This window comes from Halichoeres trimaculatus, unplaced genomic scaffold (genome assembly GCF_033239565.1).
Source record: "Halichoeres trimaculatus isolate MK-OKI-2021-1 unplaced genomic scaffold, fHalTri1.1 fHalTri1_scaffold_15, whole genome shotgun sequence".
Classification (NCBI taxonomy): domain Eukaryota; kingdom Metazoa; phylum Chordata; class Actinopteri; order Labriformes; family Labridae; genus Halichoeres; species Halichoeres trimaculatus.
The window spans coordinates 34639828-34661836 of record NW_027437193.1 but is presented as its reverse complement, the minus strand read 5'-3'; the positions used below and the strand labels follow the sequence as shown (position 1 = coordinate 34661836).

At 42.8% G+C, this 22009-nt stretch overlaps 1 protein-coding gene across 3 annotated transcripts in view; it reads left to right on the top strand.

The window, feature by feature from the left end:
- The first annotated feature begins 787 nt into the window (after window positions 1-787).
- Window positions 788-22009, top strand: part of asph (aspartate beta-hydroxylase) — a 46739-nt gene continuing 25517 nt past the window's right edge. Inside the window, exons 1-4 of one of the 3 annotated variants that reach the window (XM_074687998.1) lie at window positions 788-978; window positions 16576-16737; window positions 18431-18475; window positions 20249-20317. In XM_074687998.1, the coding sequence (XP_074544099.1) occupies window positions 936-978; window positions 16576-16737; window positions 18431-18475; window positions 20249-20317 (319 nt within the window). In that variant the 5' untranslated portion in view covers window positions 788-935. The remainder of the gene's footprint in view (window positions 979-16575; window positions 16738-18430; window positions 18476-20248; window positions 20318-22009) is intronic. The other 2 variants (XM_074687999.1, XM_074688001.1) reach the window with 2 other exon arrangements.

The following is a 22009-nucleotide window of genomic DNA, read 5'->3' as shown; positions in this document are numbered from 1 at the left end:
TTTAAGCTGAACTCAAACATTCAGTGTATGAGAGCAACCGTGGGGGGCTGTGAGCGGACCAAATGTGAGATAGGCCTGAGAGATAACCAAATGCCCCATGCTCAAAGGGACGGGGGGGGGGGGGGGGGGGGGGGGGCAGGGTGGAGCACCATCTACTGATAGTGGAGCAGATAGTGTAGACTATAATGTTTTCCATTGGATTAAACAAAAAGTTTTTAAAATACGTAGTGTTGGTCCCAGGGGGTGTTGTCTGAATGTGATTGGTCAGAAAGTTATCAGCACAGGAAAACTTTTTTTTCTTTTTATTCTTTAGAGTAGGTGATGAAGCTTTAATGGATTACCTTCACAGAAGAGTTACTGGACTAATTTTTATTCAGCTTCTCTGTGAGGCTCTGTTGACTAATAAAGCATAATACAACACACCCACCATTCGTTTATGAGCCGGAAACGCTGCAGCGACGAGTCAGACATGTGTGGTGAGGGAAGGGATCATGTTCTGTGACTTTGATTTGTCGATCTTAAACCTCAGTAGTTCAGGGGTTTGGGTTTAATCTGGTGGTTTAAAGTAATCTCAGCATGGCAGCAGCAGCTACAGCTCGCTCAGCCGTCTACCATCTTGCCACGTTCCAGAGAAGCGGAGGGGGTGGGGCTTAACAGAGGACTGTCCACACAGTTGAATAAGCCCGACGCCTCCCGAACACGATTGGTCCAGAGATTCTTACACCCCGCCCCTCTTTGTGTCGCAGCCCTCTAATTGGTGGAGAGCCCTGTCAGTCATAAGGGGGACGGCGCTTCAGAGAGTCTGAGTTTTATGAGGCAGGAGGTAGAAATAGGATTTCTTTTTGACTGCTGCAAGTACAGCCCACGGCCACTTCAGCCCATCTTTCAACGGCCCCTGCAGAATCCAAGCAGCCCACTTTCTCCCGTGACTCGTCATGGCTTCAAAGAAAAACGCTAAAGTGAACGTGAAAGCTAAAGGTGCGTGGCAGCTTCTTTCTGTCTTCATGTGTTGCAGTGATGGATTCAGCTTTGAGTCGCAGGCCCCGCAAAGTTAAGCGCGGGTCCGGGCTGCTATTTCATTCAAAGCTCGCTGTCCTCTCCCTCAGGAGGCTCTGGCTCTGAAACTGTGGGTGCTGCGCGTTTAGTGCAAGGTGCTTTAGCCGTGAGGTTACGTAAACGTGCTGTGTGTTGCATGTAAACACACTTTTATTCCAGCACATCTACTGAAGCGTAACAAAGTTAACACGCTATTCCACTTTGTTAGGCACAGCGCCTCTTGAGATGTTAGCATCACAGATTGTAGCATTGCTTCTTATTTGTTTGATTTTAACTCGCTATTCGTGGTCACACCAGCTGTTTATCTACTGGTGACAATGGCGACTGCAGCTCGTTGGGATTATAGTGGAAAACCGGCTCGCACGGCAGGGTTGGAGCTGGCCTATTTCGTGCGCAGGCTTTCCCAGAGTTCCGCTCGTGGGCCTTTTAAATAAAACCCGAAACGTGGGTAGAATCACGGCGTACTTTAGCAGAAAGAACTTCATTAATGTTACCAGTTTATGTGCAGCTAGGCACCCCGCCCCCATATCAGTCGTCCCCTCTCCGAATGCTCACGTGTCAATATAAGATGCCGTGGGTGGGGTTATACGTGGCTCGTGGGGGTCCTCGTCAAAGCTCGAGCTACATGCAGGGATTCATTATCATATCTCCTTTGTACAGATTGCTCATGTAGTAACGTTGCATAATGCTACTTCAAACATGGCCTCCAGTCAGAGCGCGTCGTGGATCACTCAAATAATTAAAATAACAAGCAAATAAGTGCGCACATGGTCCACCCGAGTACTACGATCTGGATGCTGCTTTCGAGGACAGTTTGAAAACCTTCCCCTGAATAAAGAGAAGTCTGTCTTGGTCTCTACACTTGAATGATGAAAGTTTCTGACGCGTGGCCGTGGGAAAAAAAAGAGTGATGCTATTGTAGTATTCAAACTGAAGGGGTGCGCGCTGCATCATGAGTACACAATGTTCTGTACTGGCTCTGCACCCCGAGGTCCTCACACAGCACAATTTAAAGTTACAGATATTTGGAGCACATCATCCAGACCTCTTACTCTGATGCGTTAAAAAAAAAAGCTCAGGTTTGGATCGACGTGTGCAGTCCAAACGCAGCACTAGATTCTCCAGTGTCATCATCAGTGAATGGAGGTGGAAAAGTCGCGGCGCACACACGGGCGCAGCATATCTGGGAAGAATGCATAGCTATTCCTGAATTTTATCCAGATTTTCAGAGTTTTTATTGTTAAATGTGGCAGTTCAAAGGGCACACAGTTGTTTGGAAGCCCAAGGAACAAAATGTTCAGTTGTATGAGCCCTTTTTTCTTTGCCCCGCCCCCATAGCACCGTGGGTGTGTGTGTGGGTGCTTCCCAATGTGCCAAAATGCAGTCTCCTATCTCCTCTCTCCTCCGCGACACCGGAAGTACTTTGTGAGCAGCCATATTGGAGGACATTCCAAAGCGCCAAATGTGCTCGGAGGAGAGAGGAGAGAGGAGAGAGGAGACTGAGCTGGAGGAGGCATAATCGAGGAAACACAAGTGCAGGCTTCGCGGAAGTCTTTTCACTGACAGACACGCCCCCTTGTGACGTATCAGAGCCGGCCACAAAGCGTCAGCTGTCCACATGTGTGAAACGTGAGCACCATGGAGCAAGATACGCTGTTTAAGTGTAAAGCCGGGCTCGCACTTCAGCATTCTCGCCCGATTTAACCCAGATTCGGTCCTCCCCACAATCAGGGAAGAAATCTGGTCGGAGACTAAAATCAGCCCCGACGTTCGGCGAAGATTATCTTCTAGTGTGAGCTGTTGACAGATGAATCTTTAGCCCCACGATCGTCTCACAGACTCGTCGGAGCCGCCCCGATAATTTTGAAACATGTTTGATATTTATCTGGATGATTACAACATTCATTCTCACCGAGGATGAAAACAGACAATTAGAAAGAGCCCCAGAGACCGGACAACAGACAACAAGGCTCAAGGTGAAACTGAAAGGCTTCGGGTCAGCTGACTGCGCGCTCCACTGGCTCACTCCAGCCAGTTCAATAATGCCTTTAAAAATAACACATAACCACGCAATTGTCATACAGTAGCAAACTGTTGTTTTATCAGTGATGGGTGTGAGATCATGCAATTTTTGGCTGATACAGCAACAGTTTCACCTCTGTCCCTCTGCGTGCGCGTAATGGATGAAAGGCACCGCTGCAGACAGCTCCTCTTCTCTCTCCTCCTGTCCCACCAGTGCGCTAAGCAGTGCTTATAGCAGAATAAATACATTATTTATGAACACAAAGTGGCCCCAACATAAGAATTAAAAACTATCAATCTGGGCCTGGGAAAACGTGACATTTTTCTTTTTCATTCATAAACATATTCATGTTAAACTGATGTAAAAGTGAATATGAATTTTCCGTGGTCGAGCGCCCTGTTGTTTACATTATTTTCCTTAATTTAGTTTCTCCCGTGCGTTCAGACCGGTTTATCCAGCTGTGACGCCGCCATCACTACAAGACTGACGTCATGTGACGCTCCGGAGGAGAGGACATCTCAATGCTCATAAAATGAACCTCCTCGTCTCCTCTCTCCTCTCTTCGTTTCCTCGCGTCTCTGGCATGCATCTCTGGTGGGCGGGACTAAGACGCAAGTGGAGGAGGCGAGTGGAGGAGGCGTGGATGGAACTTTGGAGCTTTGAGAAGCACCCTGTGTGTGTGTGTGTGGTTCAACAGTCCATGCTGATCATAATAAGACAGCCAGCAGGTCTTTGTAACAGGACCTCTGTCAGAGACACGCTGGACTCGATCAGTCTACAGTCACATTGCCCTGACCTTTGGTGCATAGCTGCACAGGAGCTCTTCTTGCACATGAAACTTTTCAGCCTGTAACTCCAGGTTAAAGTCAGTTGTATTGATGAACAGAGGTGGGTTTGACCAGAGCGCTGCAGAGAAAGGCTCGTACAGTCAGACTTCATTTATTTGTGTTATATTGCATGATCAAACACTGAAAGTGGCTTGTCAAATATTTGATTTGTACTTGCAGAGTCAAGCCTCAAAGTAGAGAGTAAACAGTGAATTCACAGTCAGGTTATTAAACATGCCAATAAACAGAGAGGGGGGCTCCACGCTGACGTGTGGAGACAGGTTTTCCTTGTAGTGCATCAATCACAGTGGAATAAATTGGCGTTACATTTTCTGAAAGCTTTCCTCAGATTTTTGCTTCATCCTTTACCTTTAGCCCTCCTATCCTCTCTCTGCCTGTCCCCTTGACTCCTCTACATCATGTTTCATCTCACTCCCTCAGGCCTCCTCCTCCCCTCTCCAAAGGGCTGGAAGTGTGGAAAGCTGCAAGGGTAACGGCTCTGTCTGCTCCTCGGGGACTCGTGTGATGCTGTGTTGTGTTTCTTGCATTTGCAGAGTGGGGTTGTTTTTTTCTTCAGTGTTGTGGATGGAAACTTTACCATATCACCTTGCATGAAACTGCCGTGCTGTGTGTTTTTGTGTCGGGTGAATTTCAAAGGAATCTAACAGCACTGGTTCGTGCATTCATCAGGTTACTGTTTCAAGTGATCTACAGACTTTGAGTTTTGTGAAACTGCTCTGGGATTAACAAGTCAAGTTAAACTTAGTTTATCAGACAAGTTAGAGAAACATTTAACATTTAATGTCAAGTAATGTTTATGCTCTTTGTGGGGAGGGTGGGTTACTTAGCATACTAACTCACCTGAACTGAGGTCATGTTGCTTGAAAAAAGGACTATAACATTCGTGCTGATGTTTCTACATTGTGTCCAATGATTGAAGATTTTTTTTCCCAACTTTTGTCAAATATTGGAGTTGGTGTATGTGGTGGTTGCCCTGTGAGCACATTAGCTATGGGTCTCAGCTTTAGAAACTGTTTAATATATTGATGTACAGGTAAAGACAAAGAGTAAAGCTATATAAAAATGATTAATATCAAGATAATTTTAACTAATCTGCTTTCTGAATTGGAAAGAAAAAATACAGATGTGTTGCTTACACATAACCCACCAGGGTTTTATTGACTTATAGAAAAAAACATTTTTTTAAAGATACTTTTGAACTGTTGAAATCAACCATGCTGAAACTACAAAAAGACAGTGATTTGTTAATAGATAATTTTAATCTTCTCTTGGATGTTTAAAGGTACAAAATGCACAAATTATAGGTTAAATGTATTACATAACAAAACAAAGTAAATCAAGTGCTTCATTGTCATTGAAGCAGGGAAACAATGAAATTGGAGTTGCAACTCCACTTGGTGTGCAGCATCGAAAACAAAAGGTAAAAACAAACATCGACAGTTAATATGGCAGGAAGTAATTACTAAATATTTATGTATAAATGTTTGAAGTAAAAAAATCTACTAAACCTTATGCCTTGGTGAGGTGTTAAAGTTAGTAAAGCAGGTAAAAAATTAATTGTTGCGAATAATTCACCAAAATAGAAATAGTCAACCAGATAAAATAAAATAGAAAAACAAACAAACAAAAAAGCACATTTTAAAAAATTCTGCTAAGTGCCATACGTTGTCATATTTTATGTTTGACATCAGATATTTTAACCATTGTGTTGGAGTACCAATAAGAAGCCTTTCTTTGGTTATTTTGTTTAAAAGGTAAATAAGATATTTTCACAATATTAAATATTTTAAGTGACATTTTCACTTTTTTCTTCTGGCTTATTGTGTCCTTGTCCAGAGAGGACAGGATTGTGCATAGAGCAGGAAACGTGGTGATAGTGGGGATTTAAGCCTGAGTCACATGGACTGTCAAAAAAACTGCACATCAGTAAATAACAATTCATAAAATATTTGTCAGGATCAATTTGTAGGCAAAAAAAACACAAAGGGTTTATAGGAATATTAAAGTGATAATATATTTTTAATATTTTTGTTGTATCCCGGTTAGTTGAGATAAATATTTAGGTTTTTGGGGTATTAAAAAATGCTTTTGTAGACTCGTAACCCCTGATAGTGAAGCTGCTTCTCTCACCTGCTGTTCTGCTGTCTGCCTGTTGGAGCTCAGGGTTTTGCTGACACACACACACACACACACACACACACACACACACACACACACACACACACACACACACACACACACACACACAAAGGAATGCATGCCCCCACATGTTTAATTCACTGAGTCACCACTAAAACCAGGTTATCAGGATCAGGATGCTGTGGCCACGCTTCCAGGCTTGATTTGCATTTTTCCCTGCTCAGCCTGCCCCTCCCACTCCTCTCTGTCAGACACACTCCAGGGATCCCAGTCTAACCACTGTTTGAGCTCACAGCACAGAACTGGTCGCAGTTTAAAGGAATTCAAACTGAAAAAGTTTTTTTGAAGGTGACAAGTTGAAAAAGTTGCTGTGCTTTTTCCAGTCTTCTACGTTCAGCACATATCTGGCTTCAGTCTCTGAAGGCTGTGAAATCTGGCGCTGGCTGTCAGTAAGGTTTGAAACACACGGTGGTAAAACCAAACCTGCTCTTATCTTCTCTTAATGGTTTGATAAGGTGTCAGCTGCCGACTAGAGAGCTGAGGCCTTTAGCACAGGGTTTGTCTCTTTATCTAATAAAACCTAGGACATACAATCTCCCTGTGTGCGTATACTGGGTTCAGCCCTTTGACAGCTGCATGAACAGGCAGAAAGGGAACCGGTAGAGCCACCAGATCCTGAATCTACCACAGAGAGACTTGTGAAACAGTGATTATTGGCAGGTCATTAGCCTGTTTTATCAGTGAGCTAATGTTTTGTTTCTCAGTCCATTATGTCTGGATGACAGTTTTATTGTTTAGCAGTGATAGGTATCATGGTGTGTAGTTAATCAATGAATTCAAACTCAGCGCAGGTATTAACAGATTTCACTCAGCTGATGAATGAATGAATGAATGAATAAATAAAAGTCAGCAGAGTGAGGAGACCAAGGCTCCTGCTCTTTAGACAAAATTGCAAAGTACAACGAAATTGAAAACTACAGACTACGGACTCGCAACTAGTTCAGTAGGAAAAACTGAAATCTAAGCAAGTGTTTATGTCAAGTCAAGAAAAATGTCTTCATTCCAGATGTTACAGGCAAAAAATAAGGCCTGGAATAATGAACGTGAGCAAAGTTCTGTTTCTACAAAGTGGTCCGGTTTGAATCAATGCAGTCTGGTATTGGTTGGATCTGTTAAAGTCTGATCCCAACCGTGCTCTTCTTGGAAGGCTCAGTGTAAGCTGGATGCTGATAGTTGTGTCAATAATGTACATATATACATAATAATGTGACGGCGTAGCAGTGTGACACAGTGTACCCTGCTTATAAATCGGATGAAGAAGAAAAATGCGACCATGGAACGATGTGTCGTGACAACACTTTACAAACGAACAGAAAGTTTTCTTCAGGAAGTGGACAGGCGATTTCAACATGGTGGGTTATGTGTTTTTCTTAATTACTGCTGTCACACAGGAGGTGACCGTTCTTTCCACCAATCAACAGACTGCAGTGTTTCTAGCTCCACCCTCTGGAGTCGGATCAGTTCGTCGATCACCTCAACAGATGGGAACAAAAAAGTGGGACGGTATGGGTCAGTGATTTGTGGACCTGTCTCAAATTTAGGCAAAAGCCCCATTTCCACCAAGTGGTTCAGTTTGGTCACTCAGTACGGCACACATTTTGTTGCGGTTTCCAAACCAGTAAAAATAAACAAATCAAATTAAAAACAGCTTACAGCGAGAGTAAAAAAAATCTGCCAGTTGGTTTGAAAAGTTTGCCTTTGTAGTTTCCTGTATTAAGATATAAGGTTTATCTCAAGATAGTTGACAAGTAAATGTTTCTTTGAAAAGAAAGATTTTTGGCCTTTGTTGAGTCTGATAAAATCTAGAAATAAGACTTGAAATAAAACATTAACCCTTGCTTCGATTTCAGTTTTTGCAGTACGCCACTAAAAGTCATATCTTTGCATTTATTGTATGAGATCTGCAGGTGGAACAAGTGTTAGCCAGAGATGTTTGTTGAATGTAAGGAAGTTGTCCAGAGCAGCTGTTTTATATAAATTATTACGGGAGCCATTTGATATTACCAGCTCATGGAAATCTAAAAGAAGCTTTCCCTGAAGTTGAGCTAACAGTTTCCCCCCAGGTGGATGTCTTTATTGGTCTTGTTGTGCTGAAAGACCGTAGCTGTGTTTCCATTACGCCCAGAATTGTGCAAAATGTAAAAATTGCAATAAAAAATGGTAATGGAAACACCACATTTTCGAAAAAAACCTCTCAAATTTCGAGAAAAGTTTTTACGCTCTCATGAGGTGGTTTTTCTGAAGTTTCGATATTAAAGTTTCTTGCAAAAGTGCAATGGAAACACCTTTTTCGCAAAAACATCACATTGTCATAACAACACACCTCCCTCATCTCCTTGTACATGTCCACTGCCACAAACGGACTCTGGCAGGATAGCTGTGAGTGGGTCAGAGAGCAGCAGGAGGGAGGAGGGGAGGTGTGTGTGTGTGAGTGAGAGTATGTGAGCAGGAGATGATGATCTTCATTCAGTGTTTTGTTCGTGCCTGTTTTAAGTTAGCGTGATCACGGCTGACAGTTTGAGCAGTGAATAAAAACACTAACGTTCAAAAACCGGCGTCATCATGAGTGCAGTGTCCGGACGGACATTATGTTTTACTTTACTCAAGTTGTGTGCAATTCTGGTTGTAATGGAAACACCAGCAAGGCAAAATTTTTCTTTATCGAAACTTCAGAAATATTGCTTTGATTTTGCGAAAAAGTGTAAAGGAAACCCAGCTTGTGATGGGCTCCAGTCAGACATGTATACCTGCCTGGTATAACAGGACCCTTGAGGCTACATTATGTAAGGACTGAGTTTTTTGGATTCAGTCTGTACTGTTCAGTCACCAAACACGGATCTCTCTCCTTCTCTTTCTGTCTTCACTGTCCTTCCTCCACCTCTCCCACAGCCACCCTTCCATTAACCTTTGTTTAGGGTCAGGTTTGGCGTGACCGTGCACACTGAATACCAGCGGAAAGTGAGTTTTACTTGAAGGCGTTGTGGAGCAGCCTGCCTTACATAAGAGCTCGGAGCAGCAGCTGAACTATGTGTACTATGCCTCTCAGAGAGGAGTGGCCTGGACAGGGTTTGTCACTAGTGTCTTTTTGTTTGGTGAAGAAGGAGACTACTCCAGGTTTCTCACATCAGGAGGCTGCAGAGGTGTGTGTGAGGCGTTGTTACGATGGAGTGTGTAGAAGCACAGATGGGTATGTTGATGCATGATTTCCAAGGTTTGGCTCTTCTTTGTTGTGTGTCTTTATCTCTGGGATTGATGGCTCCTCGCTGATTGAAGCTGAGCAGAAAGTGTGTGCAGTGAAAAGAGCTAACCTCAGAGCAGCTGGAGTTTGGCACCAGCTCTGTGCTTCTCTCTCAGCTGGCTGGGAAAGCTGGCTCAGCAGATGCTCATCCACATTAGAGTCAGTTCACTGTGTTTAATGATGGAGAAAAGTTCAAACAAAAGTCTTTTTTTCCCTTTTTGACAGGCAGCCTGCTGTGTTTAAACCTCTCATCTGTAAGTCTGAGCATCAGACACTGAATTTTCTGCTTTCTGATGCACAATTTGGCACCTGTTTATCAGGAAACTGTTGTTATTTAGGTGAAGGTTTTTTCATATAAACAGAAACATCTTCCTGCAGGTATACCGTTCTAAAGACACGTGATAGTCTGATAATCTCAATCTAAGACCAAGAGACAGGCTCCATTAATTTCCTCAGCTGCACCTTATAGGAGTCAGTCCATGAAAAACATGCAGGAGTCATACTCTCTTTGTAATTCATTGTGGATTAGATCATTTTGTGTTTGTCCGTCCGTCCATTCATTTCATACCACCATCTGGTCCAACAGCAGTGTTTGAAATGTCAACCTGTTAAACAACTTCTGACTGTGTAATCAAGACCTCACACCTCTGTCTGTATCCTCTCTGTCTGTCTTCAGTGAGGGCTTCTGTTAACATGTATTCATCCATACTTCATCAGCATGAGGGAGCTTTAAACACACGCTACATGAAGTCTCTTTATTTGCAGCATTTTTTGATTTGGATCTCAAAACTTTGTTGGCACATTGTGTCTCTAATGACCTAATGTTACATGGAAGCAGCAGGTCCTGCCAGGTTAAAGCATCTTCTTTAGGGTGCAGAGGTCTCACTGAGTAGAAGGCATGATAAATCTCTGATACAACTGCAGGTTTCTGGGTTTTGGAGCTGTGCAGCAGCAGCCTTCATGTCAGAAAACACAGACTCAGCCAAACTTTAAGAAAAGCTGTTTACACTTGAGTAGAGGTTTTATTTCTTTAACAGTTTTTAATGATTCAAATCAGATACTTGAAATAAGTGTGAAGGGATCTTTTAGAGGACTTGGAGACCTATCTGAATAACAACAGTCAACTCAAGACACACAGCGGTGTGTTTGTTTCTGTGGGTGTGTTCCCAGCTTACACAGGTGTTGCTATGGACGACGAGTGTTTGTTATTGATTGTCAGTCTCTTATATGAACCTCTTCTTTTGACCCCTAATGGGAAACATTTACAAAGTGAACTGTAGAAAAATTAATTTTAAATTAGACAAAATATTCAGAGGAAAAAAACAAGAGGTATTCGTAGATAAGTGGTAAAATAAGCAAAGATGGATGTGGATTATTTCAATAACACTTACACTATTTTTCCCAAGAATTAGTGAGGGACTAATGTGTTTTTTTTTCAGCACCAATACTGATCATTAGTAGTAAAGGAGGCCAATAACCGATATTTGGACTTTGTTTAAACCCCTTTAAGCATAGGTTAATTGAACAGGCTCAGCAGCATGTCTTATAAAGTTAAATGAACACTTAAAAAAAATCGCTCCCTAAAGTTTAAACCAGTATATAAAGATTTCCATAAAATAGCTCAGTGTAACAGATCAGATGGTGGGTGACTGTGGGTGACTGTGGGTGACTGTGGGTGACTGTGGGTGACTGTGGGTGACTGTGGGTGACTGTGGGTGACTGTGGGTGACTGTGGGTGACTGTGGGTGGGAAGAAGCTAGAGACAGTAGTGACTGCAGACAGGGAAGCGCCGCTGCATCAGAGCCAAAAAACAACAAAGTCTTAAATGATTTCTTGTTGTCTGTTACATTAACAATAAAGGCCGGTGCAGTTTGCCTCAAAATGCGAAATAGTTGGCCCAGCCGATCATCGGTCCATCCCTATCAAGAACTATCTCAGATCTGGGCCTGTATTAATGTCCAGCCATTGGAAAACAAACAGTTAATCATGAGGGGAAGAAGGAACGCGTTAAATTTAATGGAGGCAAAGTAAGTCAGAAGTGAGTCTAAAAGCTACAGAGAAGCTGCGTCAGACGACCAGCCTGGAGCTGTGGAAATGGTTTTCGCCCTCTTTGGGGTCCACGCCAGGGTCTGTCCCCACCTTACCAACGCTTTACAACTGTGTTTGTGACAACACACAAGGTGTCAGCAGAGACTCTGTTTTCAAGTTGTGAATGAGGAATCCTGGGAACAGAATAAGTAGATTGGAGCATTTCTTCTGGAAGGTGAACCTTTCATACTTTTTTATGTTTCTTCATGTGATTTAGGGAAAACTCACAAACCTCTGCTCTGAGGAAGTACTAATAGGCCAAAACAAAAGAAATCTGTACATATAATTTTAAAATGTAATTCCCATATTTACTTACATCTCCAGTAATGGATAAAATATGTGATTGTTAACAGGGTTTCTGCTATAAAAAAATGGCACCGGACAATGTGACCGGCAGGTTTTCAATTTACCGGACAAGCGTTTGATTTCCCGGTCAAATATTATCTGAATTTATTGAGCTTAAATGTTGCAAAGTACCCCAGCAGCTTCTGTGAGGCTGGGGCGGGGCAGGGGGGGGATACTTTTCAAAGGGCCCTGCCCTCGCCTGACAAAGTTCATGCGGACTAAATTTCAATAGAGTGGTAGGGGAATTTATTCAAAGTTATGCCCAAAGATCAGTACATTTATATAACGTGTACTCACCTGCAGAGCAAGCCTGTAAAAAAAATCTATTCCTTTTATTAAGTGGGGGTGTATTTTTGATCGATGTAATCTTTGTCGCTAAACGTGACAAAGCAACTTAAAAACATAAATAATTTGGTACTAGAAACATTTGTTCTATCTTCAAAGTAAAGTTGTGTAACAACCTGAGTGGACTGATTCCAAAAAAGTGATTATAAAACCCTGCACTGTGCGTCAATGAGTAATGAGGAGTCAAACAGCGGAGTCCCGCGGACAGCTCCTGAATAATGACAGTTAGGATCTGCACCTCAACAGCGACGATGACATTTGGGCTCTATAGGGTGATCTGTCACTGCAGGAGTGAATAGCCTCATGGAAGTTATATTTTGCAAGCCTTTACATTATTTACTGACGAAATTTGTTAAGGCAACTAATTTGGTGCTTTAAGGTCATGCCACTAAGTTTACATGGATCCTCACGTTTACCTTAAGGGACAGACTTAAAATGATGCGACGTTCATATAAGAATGATATTAAAGCATGTCACTTTATAAAACTTTCTTTTAAAGCATAGGCTATATCAAATAAAATGAGTGCCATCAACTGACTCAACTGGTTATCTTAAATTAATACTGCACAGCAGAAGCTTCCATTCGGTCCGAAACGACCGACTTTTCCTTTTCTTCGGCAGGAGGCAAGACATCATCTGCTGCAGCCTCCGGGATTTCAGCCTCACCACCATCTTTCTCCTCTGAATTATTCTGTTTAGTAAAGAAGTCTTTAAGTTTCGCCTGTTTCGACATGTGTCTCCCGCTGTGTTGTTGTTCTGCGCTGTGTCGGAGTAAATGAAACCTGTGCTACAAGTTTAGTACCGCCTAAAAAAAAAAAAGTTTTGTTCCACATAGACCAGGCCTATCCATAAAAGATAAGAGGGGATGTTTTTCACCGAACATTTTGACCGGTGGAGCTGAAATATGTCGGACTTCGGCAGATTTTACCGGTCAAGGTCCGGTAATTACCGGATAACGGAAACCCAGATTGTAAATAGTTTCAAAAGCAGCATAGCTCCTGTATTGAGTCTCTGTCTATAGCTGGTGTTGCCCCATCAGTTTTTCTCCCCTCTCTTTGTGTCAGGGCCAGCTGGTCCAACAGCTCTATAAATAGATGTCTTTGACCTCCACGGTTATATTAGGATCTGAGAAAAAAGTCACTGAGCAGAGGCCGGTGACAGACAGAAGACAGAGGAGGAGAAGCAGGGACAGAGACGAGAGCAGACAGCAGCGTGACTGTTCTCACAGAGTTGGGGCAACACCGTACTTTTGGGCCTATCAGAGCCAGGCGTCAGAACCAGCTGTCTGCACGGATGGGTGATCCAGCAGCTCTGGCTGATACCACCATCCCTCCAGTGGCCACAGCGATCCCTGAGGTGATAGCTGGGGAAACCCAAGGTAAAGACAGTTTCAGTTTAAGGGTGTCGAGTAAGCTGAGGGGGACCAAAGTGTGTGTGTGTGTGTGTGTGTGTGTGTGTGTGTGTGTGTGTGTGTGTGTGTGTGTGTGTGTGTGTGTGTGTGTGTGTGTGTGTGTGTGTGTGTGTGTGTGTGCGTGTGCGTGTGCGTGCGCGTGCGTGTGCGTGTCAGTCATAGCATGGGTCTAATAGGTTGGTTAAAGGATGGAGTGGAACTGAAGTTGGGGTTGGCTCGTTGCTGGTCTGAGAGCAGCTGGAGCTTTGTGTGAGTGTCGTGTTGCAGCATGTTCATGACTCTGATCTGTATCAGGCCAAATTGGAAGTTTTGCTGTGTGTAATCAGACTGGTGCTGTTTGAGGTACTTCCTCTTCTCTTTTGACCCCCACTGGTTTCTCCAGCTCTAATTAAAATAGAGTTGATAAAACACTCTCAGCTCTTTGTTCTTCCTCCCTTTTCACTGAGCTGTAGTATTTCTGGATAGTCATGGATTTTCTCATGGTAAATGCTCATTGCATCAGCACTTCTCTTCGTCTTTGCAGAATGCTTCTCTGTAAAGGTCTTTCTGACCGTACACCAAAGAGTAATGCTCTGTGAGAATGTCCCTGAGTATGACCTGACACCACAGAGCTGACGGCACCACCTGTTCTTTTCTTTGTCACTATTTTCTCCCATCATTCACTGTGGGATGCCATTACAGCCCTAGAATAGCTTCTTGGATGTGGTTTATTTGTCCCTGTGTCAAAGGCTTTCTGGCCTTTTCCTGGAGTCAGCACTGAAGTCTGAGGGCGGCAGCAGGAAACCTTGTAAATGCCTTTGGCTGATGTATAAAGATGAAATGCTTCATGTTGTGAATGAACGGTTTATTTTCTCTTTGTTGGGTTTGATTTGAAGTATTAAGATGAGAAACAGCTCATCTAAAGCGACTCAGATGGGAGGAGAAGTGTTTCTGGCATGTGTGATCTCTGGATGGTATCTAGCCTAAGGCTGCATTCTGAAGCTCAAAACGTCCCTCTCTCTGTCCCCTGGATAGCTCGACCGAGCCTGAAGTTCCAGTTTGAGATGTTCTGTCAGAAAGGTGGTTATGAACCGTCTCTGTTGACTCAGGCTGTCTGCTTCAGGCTCTGAATGCTCATCTGAATGGGTCATTTGTTGCGCCACACGAAGCTTCTTCCACACAATAATCTGATGATCATCGGCCGTTCGCTACAGTCAAACTTTGATTGGATTGATGTGATCTTTGACATTTGCTGCTCAGTTTGCTGCTCAGTTTGCTGCTCAGTTTGCTGCTCAGTTTGCTGCTCTTGGTTGCAGAACCAGACTCCCCTCGCTCGAAGCCTAACAGCAGGAGCAGTGCCTGATGGTTGCTGCATGACTTTGTGTGGTCTGGTGTGTATTTTAACATATTGGAGCTCTAACAGCATCTCTAGGCTAACATATCATTATAAAAATAAGGAATGGGATATGTGTAGATTTACCCAGAATTCAATACATGGTCAGTGTGTATTAAAGGGTCAAACCCTACAGAGTAAACTCAGCAGATCGGAGCCCTCCATGATGATGATGCTGATGAAGTAAGAGCTGTTTTGGGGGTTGGCAGAGATCTGCTGTGAAGGAAAAAGTGTTTTAACCCAAGTGATCTTTTTCTAAGATCACAGTTGCTGAAATCACATTTGGTTTACGGGCTCAGCTCTGAGAGGGAGTTTCATGCTTACTCTCAGAGCTCTGCTGCAGCAGCACACGGACCATTAGCACATTTGATCTCATCAGATAGTAGCTTATATTCCAAATACAGTCCCAAATGTTAACAAAAGAAGTTCAGTCTACTGTTTGCACAGTGAGGCGCCCCCCCTACCGTCAGTTAATTTCATTCTAAATCATATTTCAGACAGTGAGTGTGTGATGCTCTTTGTTGGGGATCCTACCAAACTTTGACAGACATCACATAAATCACGACGCTCTAGATTTAACCCATTTAAACGGGACGCCACATATGTGCCATTATTCCTTTTAAGTTCTTGTGAGGACTTTATAAGTGATCTAGAAAAAGTCTCCCTTCTGGATATCTAGCTGATCCTAATCCACACTTTAAAATGAGATTATCAGCAACATTTAGGATTATTCTTAAATGCTGTACTTAGCTTCCTGATCGGGTCGAGCAGGACAGGATTGGTTTACAGCACGTCTAAGTCTCTATGACAACACCACACCAGCTGATGATGTTTAGTAGAGAGAAGAGAGATCTGTGTTTTTCTCTGCTGAAAATAATTTCTGTGATTAATTTTGGAGTGATGGTGGACACTGGAGCCTACCTGTCAGACAGAAAAAGTAGAGAAGAGCAGACAAACAAGGAGAGAGAAAAGGTTTCATCATCACTTTTCAATCAACATTGCTATGATACCTCACCTTGTGGCATTGTATCCAGTAAAAAGTTGTCTTGGATGGAGATCAGATATTCATTTTTACCCTTCAAGTTCATCTCAGACAGTGTCATCCATCTTAGCTGTCAGGAAGGCCTGTTGTAAAAAGGAATTAAAGAATCCTGAATCATACCCTTCATCCCTCCATGTGTATTTCAGCCAATCTCGGCACATATCCACCTGTCTCAGAAACGATGACACCGTCTAAAATGACTTCTTCACATTGAGCCTCAAAGGTAGAAATGTGTTGATGTTGCATCAGCTTTGAAAGGGTTAATATTGAGGTAGTATCATGTTGAGGTTTGTATTTATTTTTGTGCTGCCATCTCTCTCTCTGCACAGCTTTATGTCTGTCTGAGAATCAACCTGTTTCATGTATTTGCATCCTGAAACCGTGCCCTGACATGTTTTGCAGCTATAGTTGAAGTGGTCTGTCTGTGTCAGTCGTTGCCTCTGTTTTCTTTCCCTCTTTTCTGTCTTCTTTCTCTTTCCTGCTCTCTTTTTGTTGCCTTTCTCTCTAAACTGAACTCATTTGGTGGATACACAAACAGCATGGCGGTTAGTGTGTAGACAGAGACGATGTGTCCAAACAGCCACTCATCCACTGTTTCTGTGTTGCAGATGGTACCAAAGCCCAGTCAGCCAATAAGAATGGGAAGAAGTCCGACTCTGGGTCTGGCGGCAGCAGCTTCTTCACCTGGTTCATCGTACTGGCCTTGTTGGGTGTGTGGACATCTGTAGCTGTGGTCTACTTCGACCTGGTTGACTATCAGGGAGTCCTTGGTGAGTGTACCATGCAGCACACACTGAGGCTGTTTTAAGGCTGTATGTGTTTGATCATTCCACATCAGGCACCTCGTCTAAAGGATGTCCCAGTTGTCTTGTTGTTCTTATTCACTTCCTTTAGTGTCTCATGGCCATAACCATGGAGATAAACCATCTGTTCATGAAATGACTTCATCCGTAAGCAAAAGCCAGTCATACCAAAGTAACTCCCACATTCGACCATGGAGTTTGGAGTCATGGTGAACATAGAGCTGTACAGTCCTGCATGTGGCTTCCTCATTCCAACCATTATTAACCAACCACCATGTCTACCCCTTCCTCTTGGCCCTCTGTTTGGAGGTGAACACATTTCTACAAAGTGATGATAAACTGATGTCAGAGCAGGGCGACACACTCACAGCAGACTTCACTACCATGGACTGCATTACAGGAGTGATGAGTCAGCTAATCTTTGAAAAGCTATATGTAGCTTCTGAACACCATTTTGTTAGCTTAACATAGCTGATGTATTTAATGCAGCTCCTGAATGCAGCTTGGCTGTCTGGTTGTTCATGAAATGCACTTCATCGTAGTGAAGTCTGTTTGCTGTGGATATGTCACTCTGCTCTGACATCACCGTAGCTTTTGCTAGCTGTAACAGTGTTAGCCAGATCGTTATAACAAGCGATTTCAAAATACAACCAACAATTCAAACATGGCTAATATTAACTAACGTGGAGTAACAGAGGACTGGGCATCTGATAAAAACATGGGTACTGTTATTTCCTGGAGCCTCATACCCCTTCCTTTCAAGTGAGGTTTGTTTTAGTTTCAAGGGCTTTGTGTCCCTTCCCCTTAGCCCATCTCCTTCACCTCACAGAGAAACGAGACGCCCCTTCTCTAGATGTGAACGTGCAGCACCAAGGGCCAAGGGGTAGAATTGGGGTGGCCTTAAGAGTCGGTGAATCAGAGTCTACCTTCAGTAAACATCATTTTCAGCATAAGTGGTGATCTCTGCAGTAAAATAATAACTGTGTTAACGACTTTACTGAGTCTGCTTCCATTGCTCGTGCCGTATTTGACGTGTCATTGATGGGAGGGACTCTTGGGTTTTTGTTTGGGCTCTTTTGCTGTTACACAAAATGATGCTCCGTAGCTGGTTCATTATCAACTTATCACCCTGTCTGACCATGGAGCTGATGGAAGTGACTCGGTTTCTCCAAAGAGCCTTTCATTTTGCAGATCATAAACACTTACAGAGCCAAAAGGCCACTCACTCAGTTACGGTTTAATGTTTTTTATTTAGATTTCTTTGGGTCTGTATCAAAAAAAGACCCTCACATAACAATCATCACCACTAACGATATCATTTGATTATGCTTGACTCTTCATCATAAATAATGCTCAGCCTCTGTTTGAGAGTGCGTACAGATTTACTGTTACTAAAACTGTTATCTTTGATTCATATGATGTTCATTTCTCACCCCATAAACATCCATCTCTCATTGCTCTGTGGCATGAGGACCATCATGCACTCTCCATCACACTCATTCTGTGAACTGCATGTCTGCCTCACCCTGTCACTAATCTGCTCTTTCCAATGAGAAATGATGAACATTCCTCTCTGACCATGATGATGATTGGTGTATATGTCATGAATCTGTTTTTTGATCTTTCTAAAGTAATCTGTGTGTTTTGTGTTTGCATGCAGACAAGGCTAAAGGCTTACAAATTAACCTGTCTGACGCCTTGCAAGGTAAAAATCACTGGAGTGTTTGTGCTGAATTCTGTATTCTCAGGAATGATTCTGTTCTTCTTGTTGTCACGCTCCCTCAGGGTCTTCAGTTTTCGGCGATATAATTTTTTCAGACAGACAGCAATCTTCCTAACAAAAACAAATTCTTTCACCAACTACCAAACCTAAGATTTTGAGCCTCCAGATGAAATTGGTGCAGTGCGTAACATTTCATTTTGCTAACTGTGACTACAGCACACCAGATTCAGGGTACCTCCTCAAACCTGTGCTGTGTGAAAGTAAAGCCGCTGTCACAGTGGATGTGCTTTACCACACATGTTGTGTAACTACCTCTGTAGTGAAGCTTTTAGCCAAACTGTTGTTTCGACTCGTCCTGGCAGATAAGACGACTTCTTCAGACCAAGAGTCAACCCTGAACTCTTATCGAAGCCACAAATCTAAGAAAATTGGTACCCAACCCTGGTTTATCCAACCTCATGTTGCTCATAGCTGTTTGGCTTCTCATAGTTGATGGACAAAGACCCTCCAGCTGTTACCAAGTCAGTCAGAAGTGAGGCCAAGGGTTGAAGGAGAAGGCTTCAGTCTATTTTCTTACACTGTTAAAAAAACATGCTGTTTTTATGTTCAGTAATAGATATGTTATCCTCTAACCCTTTCTGAAAAACTCCTCAGCTGAAGCCATTTTCTCCCATGACCCTTGGATTTATGTTTATTTCTGACCTTTGACCTGTTAAATGTGTTTTTACATGTTTCTTTTTTACATATGTGTAAATCAGGGATGTCAAACTAGTGCCATGGAGGGCCAAGAGGCTGCAGGTTTTCGTTCCAACCAAAAACTCTGCCAGGTGATTTCACTGTTTATCTCGCCTTCAAGCAGAGAGCAGAGACTAATCAGTGAAATCAGCTGGTGGAGTTTTTTGGTTGGAATGAAAACCTGCAGCCTCTCGGCCCTCCGTGGCACAAGTTTGACACCTGTGGTGTAAATGATGAGAAGTTAAAATCTAACTGATCTAGAAAATCAATCAGACTGTCATTGCCTCACTGACTGAATACCTGTTAGGAAATGCACCTTGACAGATCACTTTCTGTAGTAGAGCCTGTTTTGGCCCCTGAAAGGACGAGATGGACACAAAATAAAGTAGTCTTAAAAATCATACCCATCCACTGATTGACCAGTCCCCTTATTATCCAGCTCCTGATTAAAGGCAGAAACAAGCGGACTCAGTGAATCTTAATCTATCTGCAGGAGTTTTTCTGTCCTTACTTAGGCTCTTATTGCTCTGATGTTGACTTACCTTTGTGCCGATCCCTGTTTCACATTGGCAGCTAATGCAGTCTGCTGCTCCACTATTGGTGTCTGGATTGCAGGACAGGATATTGCTTCTCTCTCCATCTGATGGAGATGGTTTGGGTCAGGCTGCTCACAGACTGAGCCCGCTAACTGTCATTATTTCCAGACCTTAAAAACCACCCTGAGACAGCACTGGTGTTTTCACAAAAGTGTGTTTCAATGGTTTTACCAAACTGTCAACAGGAAAGGCTGAAGTCTGCCAGATGTGTTCCTGCAAATTGATTAGATTTTATCTTCACCAATCAGAACCAAGTCTCAAACACAGCTAGGGGGTGGTTAAGAAACGGCTCGTCTTCTGGAGGCTTGGTGCATTTCCTACCTGTGGATCATACATGTTGAATGATGCATGTGAATGTCTAATGATCTCTGTAGCTCAGACAGAGAGAAACACTGAGCTCAGTGTGTGTTTGTCGCTGCTGTAGGTAAACTGGTGGCATACGATACAGATGGCGATGGTGATTTTGACGTTGAAGATGCTAAAGTTCTTCTAGGCAAGTTGATTGATTTATCTCCATCTTCCTGCCAATATCAGAGCGGATCGTCAGTGGCTCACAGGAAGCTGCACACCAACCATTGATACTTTGTTATTTTGACAACCAATGTGATGGTTTTTAAACTCCTGTCACAGAACTAATGGATACTGAGCAGACTATTCCTGCAAGCCACTGATGTCCCAATCATAACTGTGTTTATGTCTCAGTAATTGGAATGAATTCAATTGAATGGGTTTCCTTTGCATGACTCAGAATCCTAGAGATGAATTGTTTCCCTCAGATATTAACTGTGGCTTGGTGTGTCCACTAAAAACAAAGAAAACACAAACAAAACCACATTTTAAAAGGTCATTTTTAGCTATCTGATTTTTTAATTCTGGAGCTTTTACTTCATTGATCTACGTAATTCATTTATATACTATTAACTCTCAGACCTGATTCCTAATAAGATTTTCTTTAAAGTAAAAAAAAAAAATGAAATGTTCAAATTAAGGCATAAAAAATTACAATAAGTCAGGAATGATAATTAAAAAAAAGCAGCACTTTGATCCGCTCACCTTTCCACTGTACTTTCCTCCCCACTTCTGTGTGTGTGTGTGTGTGTGTGTGTGTGTGTGTGTTTGTGTGTGTGTGTGTGTGTGTGTGTGTGTGTGTGTGTGTGTGTGTGTGTGTCTACATGTGCATTTTGAACTGTGAGTGTTTCATTTGGATTGATCAGCTGATCATTAACCATGATTTTGTAGACCAGCGACTCAGTGGCATTCTTTGTATCAGACATCTTTGGTATTGGTTACAAAGTAAGCCTGAGTAAGGGGTGGCCTGTCCCATATTTAATGATTTAACTCTTGTGTTATAAATCTGTTAGGTAGTCTTGATAAAACCGCTACAGAAGTTTAGCCATCACCAGAGAGATGACTGCATCTGTGAATTCTGTTTTTTTTTTTCATTATTTATATTTTAATGGAGAGAACCACATACTTCTGCATCGGTGAGTCCAAGTCACTCTGCAGTATACCTCCAAAACACATGAGGGCAATGTGGTCGTCAGATCCCCCGTTCACAGTCCTGCTCAGTTTTCTGCTAAATCACAGACCCTGAGCATATGGATCTGTACTGTACCGATTCATGTCTGCATTCATCGTACAGTGAGTACGACCAGGAAGGACAGAGAGGAGACGTCTGAGGACAGGAATTTACAGCCAATGTGTGGTGATTCTGAGAATGATCCTGATCATCTAACCACTACTCATCATTTTCAAATGAATAAAGTGTGTAGTTGTGTCCATATAAGGGCATGGCTGAATTAACAGGTGGACACCCTGTAGTTGTCCGCACTAGAACAAAGTAATGCCAGGGATACACCAGACGCATCTACGGTCCAGCTCCACTCTGTTGCTTATTGGCTGCGTGCTAAACTCACACTGGCTGCATGTTCAGTCCGGCCTGCACCAGAACTGACAGACAGCTGGAGTCTCGAATCCAGAATTTCCTCAGTTTTTGCTCCAATGATGATTCTCTCCTCCTTTATGTTGGGCTGTAAAACTGCAAACCTGTTAAGTCCTGGTTTGCTTTCCCTCATTATGTCCGTTTATTGTTGTAGTCAAGATAAACACAATCTGGTTTTGACTCAGTTTGTTTTACTTTGAAAGTCACTGTGTGTCTTTTCATTATCCTTTTTGTAAGTTGATG